An 11,369-nucleotide genomic window follows, 5' to 3' on the forward strand; every position below is an offset into this window, starting at 1 on the left:
CCGGCCGTGGTGGCAGGCGCCTGTAGTCTCAGCTACTTGGGAGGCTGAGACAGGATAACTGCTTGAACCCAGGAGGTGGAGGCTGCAGTGAGCCGAGATCGCACCACTGAACTCCAGCATGACAGAGTGAGACTTGTCCCCCACCCTGCTCCCACCACCCCACCTCCCCAAAAAAAAGATCCATAACACCATTCTCATTCTTGACCAAGCCACTTTAATTTGTAACTTTAAATATGAAGTCGATAATCCTCGAAATTCTCACCTGGCTCCTGCAGGAAAACAAAAGTAGAAAGCTTTAAGTACTTTTATATTCACTAATTGAAATCCATAATTCATTTATTCAATTATTCAAGTCTTTGTTGAGCACTGATCATGTGATAGCCTTGTAGAGGAGAGAAGCAAAATCACCCTTCAGGGTTTACAGTCCAGTCATTAAAACAAACTTGTTGGCCAGGCACAGTGGTTCACGCCTGTAATCCCAACTCACTGGGAGGCTGAGGCAGGTGGATCACTTGAGTCCAGGAGTTTGAGATCAGCCTGGACAACATGGCGAAACCTCATCTCTATAAAATACGCACAAATTAGCCAAGAGTGGTAGTCCCAGCTACTAAGAAGGCTGAGGCGGGAGAATCACTTGAGCTCAGGAGGTTGAGGTTACAGTGAGCCATGATCACACCGCTGCACTCTAGCCTGGATGACAGAGTGAGACCCCATCTCAAAATAAAATAAAAAAATAAAATAAATGTAATTTAATTTAAAAAATAAATATAATTAAAATAAAAGCATGTTAAATAAGAACATCTTAACCCCTAGGGGCTTATGGGGAAAGGGAAGCTTCTTAGTACCTCCCTTCTTAAAGAAAAACTCTTGACTTCCTGACCTGGAAAATGAAAAAGCCATACCCCTTTACTGTTTAAAGAGTTAATTTTCATATAGTTCTATATAGTAATATTCCCATATGCTGGATCTATTTAAATGTTGAAAGCAGGACACTGTAGTTTTGCAGCTACATACTGTAGGCTCCATCTGTCCTGTTCACCACTGTAGGCCTGTGCTTGGCACAGAATTGGTCTTAATATATCTTTGATGAGTGGATAGATAAATGAAACCCTAAAATTATAACCTAACTTAGGAAAAAAGATTTTTTTATTATACAATGGGCCAGGTGTGGTGGCACACGCCTGTAATCCCAGCACTTTGGGAGACCGAGGCAAGAGAATCATCTGAGCCCAGGAGTTCGAGACCAGCCTGGGCAACATAGTGACACCCTGGTCTCTACGAAATAAAAAACGTAAATAAAATAAAACATACAATGAAAAGAAGAAGAGACCAAAGCAAATGTGAAAACTTAAGACAGAAATCAGATACGTGGCCAGGCACAGTGGCTCACACCTGTAATCCCAGCACTTTGGGAGTCTGAGGCGGGCAGATCACTTGAGGTCAGGAGTTCGAGACCAGCCTAGCCAATGTGGCAAAACCCTGTCTCTACTAAAAATACAAAAATTAGCTGGGTGTGGTGGCGTGTGCCTGTAATCCCAGCTAATCACTTGAACGTGGAAGGCAGAGGTTGCAGTGAGCCAAGATCATGCCACTGCACTACAGCCTGGGCGACAGAGCAACTCTGTCTCCAAAAAAAAAAAAAAACAAAACAAACAAACAAACAAAAAAAAGCAGATACAGGATTTGGTTAATTCAGCTTCATGCTGTTAGAATATGCAGTTTTTTCAAGTCCATCATAGGCATAAAGTAAAAACTAATGTTTATGAAAAAAGGTAAATATGACAAAGAAATCTGGAGCACACCCACTTGTACAGAGTGAGTCTGAGTCTACATCTTCAGTCTGCATCATCAGGAGGGATACCTAGTTCTTCATCTGTCCACTGGAAAGGATCAGGATACGGAAAGTGACCCTGGTGACAACCATTTAAAAGAAAGAAAAGTCAAGAATTTACATTCCATGCAACTAATTAAATTGTGAAATAAATCTTGGAAAGAAAAAAAAACCAATATGGCTCAGCCCCTGACCACAGGAACAAATTCTACTTCAATTATTCAATGGCCCACCTGTTCTTTAGTTTGTTCATTATATGGGCTCTGGCCTGAATTTTAAAAGTTTCCCCATTTGGAGGTACCAGCCTAAGCCATTGGTACGTGTTTGTGATGGAGGGAGGATGGGGGAAGTGGACGCAACAGGTCTCAAAGGTTCCTGACATCCTGGCAGTCCTGGCAAAATATGTTTCCACCTCTCCTAACATTACTGCTGTGAAATGGAGAAGCCTCGGGAGAAGCCTCAGGTGGGCTTCCTCATCTTCAGTCCTGATCTAAGGGCTATCTGGCTGCATCATCATCATCTCAGACCTAACAGCTATATACACTATACCCACTCCGGACAACTGACCAACAGTGAGGCAGGGGCACCTCAAATATTAAATGTGCTGCCAGTTCAGACACCCAGGCAGCTCCTTACTGAAGGACAGCGGCACAGAGAAGTTCTAAGAGAAACGGATATGAAGCCACTTGATGCTTCTAAAACTTACATACTGCTTAAGATGTTTTTCCTATCCTGGAAACAACCCCAAATTTACTAAAATTCAAAGTATTCTGGATCAACAAGCACAGATTTCAATGTCTTAAAGGTGTAATTTCCTAAAGAACAATCTGCAAATGTGGTAAAACCTCAGTTGAGGTTAACGATATGTTAGAAAAATCACTAAAACTAACTTCCCTTCTCAAGACAAAAATTCACTCATATCCATCCCACCCAAACCTGGCTGCCCTGGGCCTCTGGACAGACTAGAAGACATTCGTCATTTAACGGAATCGAAGTGTGAAACCTAACCTAGCAATGAACCGCTAGTTCAGAAGTTAAAAGAATTCATTTCTGGCCGGGGGCGGTGGCTCACGCCTGTGATCCCAACACTTTGGGAGGCCGAGGCAGGTGGATCACTTGAGGTCAGGAGTTTGACAGCAGCCTGGCCAACATGGTGAAACCCTGTCTCTACTAATAACAAAAAAAATTAGCCAGTGTGGTGGTACACACCTGTAGTCCCAGCTACTCAAGGGACTGAGGTACCAGAGTCACTTGAACCCGGGAGGCAGAGGTTGCAGCGAGCCGAGATCGTGCCACTGCACTCCAGCCTGGTGACAGAGTGAAACTGTCTCAAAAAAAAAGTTAGCTTCTAGTCTCCCTAGGATGGCAACCTAACAGAAACCTTAAGAAACGGACCACCTAACTATACATCCTCGTGTAAAAAAAAGGTGAGAAGATAATATGTTTCATTAAATAATAGGATTCCCACATATACATATGGACAACGTGGTGGCAAAGGGCTATGTCCAGAGAAATGGTCTACAACAGGCCGGGCGCGGTGGCTCAAGCCTGTAATCCCAGCACTTTGGGAGGCCGAGACGGGCGGATCACGAGGTCAGGAGATCGAGACCATCCTGGCTAACATGGTGAAACCCCGTCTCTACTAAAAAATACAAAAAACTAGCCGGGCGAGGTGGCGGGCGCCTGTAGTCCCAGCTGCTCGGGAGCCTGAGGCAGGAGAATGGCGTAAACCCAGGAGGTGGAGCTTGCAGTGAGCTGAGATCCGGCCACTGCACTCCAGCCTGGGCGACAGAGCGAGACTCCGTCTCAAAAAAAAAAAAAAAAAAAAGAAATGGTCTACAACAGAAAAATAAACCAGTTAAGCTATTAATACATCCTCCCTCCCCCTACCCAAAAAACGACAAGAGCTCTTCTCCTGCACTTACCAGCACCTCTTCTGAGTCATGCCAAAAGCGCCAGAGGATCCAGAACCACATGAATCCACTTAAGAACTCGCCCTGGAACACCTGGGATCTGGTCAGCTGGGGGAACTGTCTGTACCGGGGCGCAATGTGCACACCCCCACCGGCACTGCAAGACAAAACAACAAGGCTGACGGCGTGCCATGTTCTCAAAGCGTGAAGTCACCCAGAACTCCTCTGAGTTACCTCCTAGAACCAAAGCTAATGTTTCTCATCTCCACTGAAATACAGACAGTTCACAATCCCTTGAAATACTCATTTTTTACTAAGCTTGCTTCATGTGTAGCAGCAAAAACTGACCGAAACTGACAAGAGGCTCATTTTGGTTTTCAATTAGTGAAGATTCATTATTTTGCACTAGAAATTTGAATGCGTCGATTCTGGGGTTCCAGCCCCAAAGGTTTCAGTTAAGAGACTGTGAACTTGTTAGTAGGTCACTAACTGACTCAGAAAAATAAATTAATTTTGTTTAGCTATCTATCTGAGAGGCAAATTATGTCCTCTGCCTATCACAATCTTTCTTAAAAGGCAACCATATGGGCAAGAGGACTCGCAAACCCTATTAAATATGCTAACGGCTCTGAACAAAGAACTTTAAACAGTAAGTTTGATTACGTGTTTCTTTTTACTTCATTTAGACTTTTGACAAGTTGTGGCACAGAGTCCATAAGAGTTATAGTCAATGTATTCAGTTGGAGTATAAATACTATACGTTGCATCTAATTTAAATTATTTGCACCTACTGGGGCTATTCCTAAAACCTATTCAGCAGCCATACATACGCTAATACACAGAAGTGGATAAAAAATTTTTAAAAGAATTCCTATATAAAATATGTTTACCAATTTCATCTAGGTAGGAATCAGCTTATAAACCATATTCTCTTTTGTGCAGCACAGAAATTAGTACCTGTACAAAAAGTGCACTGAAATTTCTTGTCTTCATAATGCACAGATTCGTGAACAGTAACATGGCAGTGGTTCTTGATACATGTTAGCTAGGACTGTTTGTTTTGTTTGTTTGTTTGACAGACTCTCACTCTGTCACCCAGGCTGAAGTGCAGTGGAACAATCTTGGCTCACTGCAACCTCCGCCTCCCGGGTTCAAGCAATCCTCCCGCCTCAGCCTCCCACATAGCTGGGACTACAGGTGTACGCCTCCATGCCCAGCTAATTTTCGTATTTTTTTAGTAGAGACGGGGTTTTACCATGTTGGCCAGACTGGTCTCGAACTCCTGACCTCAGGTGATCCACCCACCTTGGCCTCCCGAAGTGCTGGGATTACAATACAAGCGTGAGCCACGCTCCCGGCTGTTTGTTTTTTTAAAGATAGGCTCTGTTGCCCAGGCTAGAGTGCAGTGGTGTGACCTTAGCTCAAGCGATCCTTCTGCTGACTGAGCACCTCCTGGGCTCAAGCAGTCCTCCTGCCTCAGCCTCCCTCCCAAGAAGCTGGGACTACATACAAGTGTACACCCCCAGACCTGGCTAATTTTTATATTTTTTGTAGAGACAGGGTTTCCCTATGTTGCCAGGCTGGTAGACTGTTTTTATCCTCTCCCACTCTAAAAGATAACTGGCAGTTATCGAGTGTTTACCATGTGCCAGATACCACACTAAGCATTTCATAAGTTTTAACTCACTTAATTTTCATAACCTTACGATAGGGCCTGTAATTATTAATGATTTACCAATGAGGTGCTATGTGATGGCAATGCCCAAGCTCTTGCCCACAAACACATACCATTAACAATTTTCTCCTTTTATTAATCAAAGACATAACTTTTAACTAGAATTCCAACCAGCATAAAACCAACGTTACCACATTGAAATGATAAATTCCATTTTTTTTCTAAATAGTCATCCAAAATTTAGCACTTTTATTTGGAAGCCTTTATGTAGAGTACTGATAACTAGTTATGAATAAGGTGATGTTTATTTTTTGCAGATGTGTGTATATATGTACTTTTTAAGTATCATGTTTAAAAAGGTCCTACCAAATATCGCCACTTTACAACTTGAATGACATAGCATACTGTTTCCATAATGTCCTCATATACCATATTATTTATTCAGGATCTACCTGTGTATATAGATATTACATTATGTAAAAAAACCATGCAGGATCATTCAATGTGGTGTAACATGAGCCTTTTTTTTTTTTTTTTTTGAGACAGTCACGCGCTGCCTCCCAGTTCAACCAATTCTCCTGCGTCAGCCTCCCAAGTAGCTAGGATTACAGGCGTGCACCACCACGCCCAGCTAATTTTTGTATTTTTAATAGAGACAGGGATTCCTTATGTTGGCCAGGCTGATCTCGAACTCCTGACCTCAGGTGATCCGCCTGCCTAAGTGCTGGGATTACAGACGTGAGCCACTGTGTCTGGCCAACAAGATCCTTATTCTTTGATAGCTTTTTGATACAATGTAGGTATAAGTGCCCAGCAGTAAAACTGATTAAAACAAGATTTGAAGGCCGGGCCCGGTGGCTCACGCCTGAAATCCCAGCACTTGGGGACACCAAGGCAGGTGGATCACCTGAGGTCGGGAGTTCAAGACCAGCCTGACCAACATGGAGAAACCCCATCTCTACTAAAAATACAAAATTAGCCGGGCGTGGTGGCACACGCCTGTAGTCCCAGCTACTCAGGAGGCTGAAGCAGGAGAATCACCTGAACCTGGGAGGCAGAGATTGCAGTGAGCCGAGATCGTGCCATTGCACTCCAGCCTGGGCAACAAGAGCGAAACTCAGTCTCCAAAAAAAAAAAAAAAAAAGACGAGTAATGCCGATGCCAGCATTATAGTTCAAACCCATCTTAGCAGCTCCCCACGCTTCGTTATTGCTAGAGTGACATGTTGTTTTAATTACAACCTGAAGTAGGGACTGCAAGGTGGAAACCTTTTGGAACAAAGATTTGAAAGACTACAGTTATACCACAGGAACAATGACAACGGTTGCCGTGATTAAGGAATGTAAAGACTCAACACCTACTTCACGATGTTATGTTCCAAACCAGGTTGTGAACTGCACTGTGGCAAACTAGATACCCTGAACAACCCTCCAAATTAAACAACTGCGCTTCTAGATGAGATTTTTAAGATTTTTACAAACATCACTGACCAGGCACAAAAGGAAGGAATCCACCAAGGGCAAAATCCAAGTAAAAACAAGGCCCGGAAGCTAAGCAATCACTGACGCTGCCTTCACCGGGAGCCCTTGAACCTCCCCCAGCATAGCTACATGAGGTGTGGGGACAAGAGACGCAGCCTGCAGCCCACCCAAGGTGGGAGGGCTAATGACGAGATCGCTGAATAAAGCTGCGGCCCCATATGGTAAAAGGGTGAAGAAAAAATAAACCTTCCATGGACAAGGGAACACGAATTTGTTCTCAGAAGCCAGTCCTCAGGTAGATTTGCACCCAAATTCACACTACCTGAGCTGGGCCTGTGTAGACCAAAAACCCCAAGCCAAGAATTTCATGTGAGCTTGAATTGGGGCAGCGCCCTCAAGAGACTAAGAGAAGCAAGATCTCAAAAAAGTTCCAGGGAAAAGTTCAAGATCAAAAACCGTAAGGGAGTAAGACACTATGCGCAAGTCCTGTAAGAAGGAAAGAGAACAGAGAAAAAACAACATCCAAGGAAATAATGGCTGTTCCAACTTCGAATGTTTGAGAGTCAAGTTTAAAAACAAAAATGCACCATTAACTGTTACTTTTCTTTTTTTTTTGAGACGGAGTCTCGCTCTGCCGCCCAGGCTGGAGTGCTGTGGCCAGATCTCAGCTCACTGCAAGCTCCGCCTCCCGGGTTCACGCCATTCTCCTGCCTCAGCCTCCTGAGTAGCTGGGACTACAGGCGCCCGCCACCTCGCCCGGCTAATTTTTTGTGTGTTTTTGAGTAGAGACGGGGTTTCACCGTGTTAGCCAGGATGGTCTCGATCTCCTGACCTCGTGATCCGCCCGTCTCGGCCTCCCAAAGTGCTGGGATTACAGGCTTGAGCCACCGCGCCCGGCAACTGTTACATTTTTATTTTTATTTTTTTGAAATGGGGTCTCACTCTGTCACCCAAGCTGGAGTGCAGTGGCACGATCTCGGCTCACTGCAACCTCCACCTCCTGGGCTCAAGCAATTCTCCTGCCTCAGCCTCCGCAGTAGCTGGGATTACAGGCGCGCACCATCATGCCCAGCTAATTTTTGTGTTTTTAGTAGAGATGGGGTTTCACTGTGTTGGTCAGGCTGGTCTGGAACTCCTGACCTCAGGTGATCTGCCTGCCTCAGCCTCCCCAAAGTGCTGGGATTACAGGCGTGAGCCACCGCGCCTGGCCAAAGTTACATTTTTAACACATAAATCAGACCACATTACTTTCCTGCTTTAAAACTCCAATGGCTCCCCGTGATTCTTAGAATAAAATCCCGAGTCCTCCAAAGCCCTCTCTAATCTGACCCCACACTTGTCCCTGTGACCTGGTGTCTCCCACTCTTCGCCTGCACGCCACTCCAGCCTGGCCTCCTGCCAACCCTGCGGGCTCCGGCCTCTCCACCTGATGCCTCCTCTGCCCTCTTATGTCCACCGGGCTCTTCCCTGGAGGTCTCTGCATGGCTGACTTCTCATCCCTCAGGTCCCGCTTCACACTCCCAGGCATCCCCACGCCATCCCCAAATACAATATCCCTTCTACTTCCACACCACGCACTCTCCACATTAATCCCCAGCTGTATTCTTCTCTTCGTAATCCTTGATAGTACCTAAAAAACGTCCTTCTTTTCTACTTGTGTCTCTCCTGTCCAGAATGTACGCTTCATTCTCTCTCGCGTATTCTGCTATATCCTCAGCACCTACACAGGAGCGGGCATGGAGAAGACGCTCCATAAACACGTACGCACTTAATCATCACCCCTCTGAAATCAGCGTGTGCTGCGAACAAGCCAGTACCTCAGGGAGGAGCAGCATCCCCCCATCTCCTCAACGCACGACCAAGGGCCGTCGCTCGTGACTCTCCATCACTCTCTTTGCCCAAGTCTCCGAGGGCTTTGCCTTCTGCCCACCCCACACCTGCCCCAGCTCCAGTTTCTTAATCCATGTGGGACTTCACGCAAGTCACTCCTTTCATTTCCTGGACCTCAGTTCCTTAATAACAACAACAGTTAAAGAATACTTGTATGGTCCTTGGCAGGCACCAGCAATTGTTTTAAACACTTCAGTGAGGCCAGGCGCAGTGGCTCACGCCTGTATTCCCAACACTTTGGGAGGCCAAGGCTGGAGGATCACCTGAGCCCAGGAGTTACAGGCTGCAGTGAGCTGGGATCGCGCCACTGCACTCCAGCCTGCGCGACAGAGTTAGACTCCATCTCTTACACACACACATACACACAAAACAAAACACGCTTTAGACAACAGTAACTCATTTAGTTCCTTACAAATGGACGCTAAATGGGTGAGAAAACTGAGGCATTAAGAAAATAAGAAACTCTTCCAAGGTCCCGCTGCTGGAGTGTGGCAGAGGTGGGATTTGAACCCAGCCACTGTGGGGCCAGAATCCCGCTTGGAATCACGACCCCACACTGCCTCTTGGTAAAGTGTAGCTGATGATCTAAGGGATCTGGAATCATCCATTACTCTTTTCCAGCCCTGCTCTTACGGAATCTCTGCACACCACCAACTCGGCTTCGGCAGCTGCTCCCGGCCTCGACCCCCGGCCCTCAGCCCTCCGGTCAGCGTCTCGGGCCACCTCGCGGGCGGCTCTGCCCGTCACTCTCCTAAACGCCACAGCTGCCCCAGCGTGGGCTTCCGGCTTTCTTTCCTCTCACCCGACGGCGCTCTCTCTGGGCGATCGCCTCCACTCCCTGCAGTCGGAGTGATGTTTCAGCATTAAAAAGCCGTCACGTGACGTCTCTGATTAAAGGCTACCCAACCGACTCTACCCTAAATTCCGCAGCCAGGTACCAGGACCCTGGACCTCGCCCTCCCTAGGCGTCACCGCCGCCGCCCTCCGCCTCGCTCCAGCAGCGTCCACAAACGCCGCGCAGGCTGCTGCCTCCGCCTGGACAGCCCGCGCCGGCGCCCACTCGCTCAGTCGGCTCTGCATTCACGCGTGCGTCCCCCGAGGGCAGGTAGTCCCTACGAACAGGACAGCCCCGCACACGGTGTCCCATCTGGCCAACAAAGTTTCTCCCTGTCTCCCTCCGCCCAGTTGGGTCCCTCTCCCCGAGCCGCGGCGTCAGGGGAGGGGCGGAGGGCGGACTACATGTCCCAGCATGCCTCAGGATGCGGCCTCTCCAGGCGCCCCAGTCAAGGTGAGAGCGTCCCACGGACCCGCGCTGTCCGCTACAGGCCGGCGAGGCCCCCATCCCCAGCCGGACACTCACTAACGGACTCCACCATCTCCAGAAGTCCGTGCGCGGCCGCTTCTGAAAAGGCGGCCTCCAACGCGAGCGAAAGACGCCAGCCGAGTCAGGGAGTGCATGCTCGCCTGCGTCCGTCCCGCAGTCCCCAACCGCCTCGCCCCCGTCTACTTCACTTCCTCGGCGCCCCGCCTTCTGTGACGTCACGGAGTCGCCCATCTCCAGGAGTGGGGAGCCGGCAGTTGCTCCCGACCCAAATTAGCTGTGGGTCCTTTAGCTGCAGGAAGCCTCTCTCCTGAGAGCAAAGCCCATGCATAGCTTATGGTTGCTGAGCTGCCCCGTGCCTCCTGAAACAGCTTGTTGGTTGCCCCTCTGATCCTGTAGGGCTCTCCCCCTGTTCTCCTGCCCCTCCTAAAACTGAGTGGTGTATAATTTTTTTTTTTTTTTTTTAAGACAAGGCCTTCCTCTGTCGCCCAGGCTGGAATGCAATGACACCATCTCGGCTCACTGCAACCTCTGCCTCCCAGGTTCAAGCGATTCTCTTGCCTCAGCTTCCCGAGTAGCTGGGATTACAGGCGCGCGCCACTGCGCCAGGCTAATTTTTGTATTTTTAGTAGAGACGCGTTTTCACCATGTTTGCCAGGCTGGTCTCGAACTCCTAAGCTTAGGTGATTTGCCCGCCTCAGCCTCCCAAAGTGCTGGGGTTACAGACGTCAGCCACCGCTCCTGGAACGGTGTATAAATTAGAGGAGATCATCCGCTATCTTCTGGATGAAAGTTGACTTTCCAGTCGACATGGAATAGTGTGGCTTTAATATTGAAGCATACTTATTTGTTTTCCAGATATTCGCTAAGAACTCTAAGGGCAAATATCCCTTTCTGCGTTTTGCAGGCCGCATCGGGGCCCTCTTCTGGTTATCAGATGAACACCCTATTTGAACGGATGTATTTCAGAAAGTGAGGGAAGGGATGCCAAGCGCTACCACCGAGCACTCAGCTTCTAAATGCAAATAAGATTCCCATTCAAATTTTAACTGTGAGGACAGACTCTAGGTGACCTAACATACAGCATCTAAGCCCAAATCAAGAAGCTACTCTGGAGCTGGAAGTAGAAAACAAAGAGATGAGGAAAAAATGTTGTTCACAAAATTTTATGTTAACTTAATTCCCTACTCTGAAAGGTTCACTTGATTTCCCCCTCCCTATAGGTTTTGTTGAGACCAAGTCTCACTCTGTCGCCCAG

At 47.5% G+C, this 11,369-nt stretch overlaps 1 protein-coding gene across 3 annotated transcripts; it reads right to left on the reverse strand.

The window, feature by feature from the left end:
* Positions 1-194: 194 nt before the first annotated feature.
* NDUFB2 (NADH:ubiquinone oxidoreductase subunit B2) lies at positions 195-10,360 on the reverse strand. 3 transcript variants are annotated; one of them, XM_033192269.1, is made up of 4 exons: positions 10,151-10,318; positions 3,757-3,901; positions 1,807-1,910; positions 195-269 (listed from the first exon to the last, which is right to left on the reverse strand). In XM_033192269.1, exons 1-3 carry the CDS (start codon positions 10,246-10,248, stop codon positions 1,836-1,838), a joined length of 318 nt encoding a protein of 105 aa, XP_033048160.1. In that variant the 5' UTR covers positions 10,249-10,318; the 3' UTR covers positions 195-269; positions 1,807-1,835. The 3 variants fall into 3 exon arrangements, 1 of the variants encoding a protein (XP_033048160.1); XR_004432744.1 differs by lacking the exons at positions 195-269; positions 1,807-1,910 and adding an exon at positions 9,424-9,628 and having other exon boundaries at positions 3,772-3,901; positions 10,151-10,360; XR_004432743.1 differs by lacking the exons at positions 195-269; positions 1,807-1,910; positions 10,151-10,318 and adding exons at positions 9,424-9,628; positions 9,763-10,144 and having other exon boundaries at positions 3,772-3,901.
* Between the last annotated feature and the right edge of the window lie 1,009 nt (positions 10,361-11,369).

Source organism: Trachypithecus francoisi, unplaced genomic scaffold (assembly GCF_009764315.1).
Source record: "Trachypithecus francoisi isolate TF-2019V2 unplaced genomic scaffold, Tfra_2.0 Lachesis_group4, whole genome shotgun sequence".
In the NCBI taxonomy this organism is placed as follows: Eukaryota; Metazoa; Chordata; class Mammalia; order Primates; family Cercopithecidae; genus Trachypithecus; species Trachypithecus francoisi.

Coding starts and splice junctions, on each gene's coding strand:
- NDUFB2 (XM_033192269.1), bottom strand. CDS start 10,248: ATGCACTCCCTGACTCGGCTGGCGTCTTTCGCTCGCGTTGGAGGCCGC. Junction 3,902..10,150: donor GGAGATGGTGGAGTCCGTTA/GTGAGTGTCCGG, acceptor TTTGTCTTGCAG/TGCCGGTGGGGGTGTGCACA. Junction 1,911..3,756: donor ATGACTCAGAAGAGGTGCTG/GTAAGTGCAGGA, acceptor GGTTGTCACCAG/GGTCACTTTCCGTATCCTGA.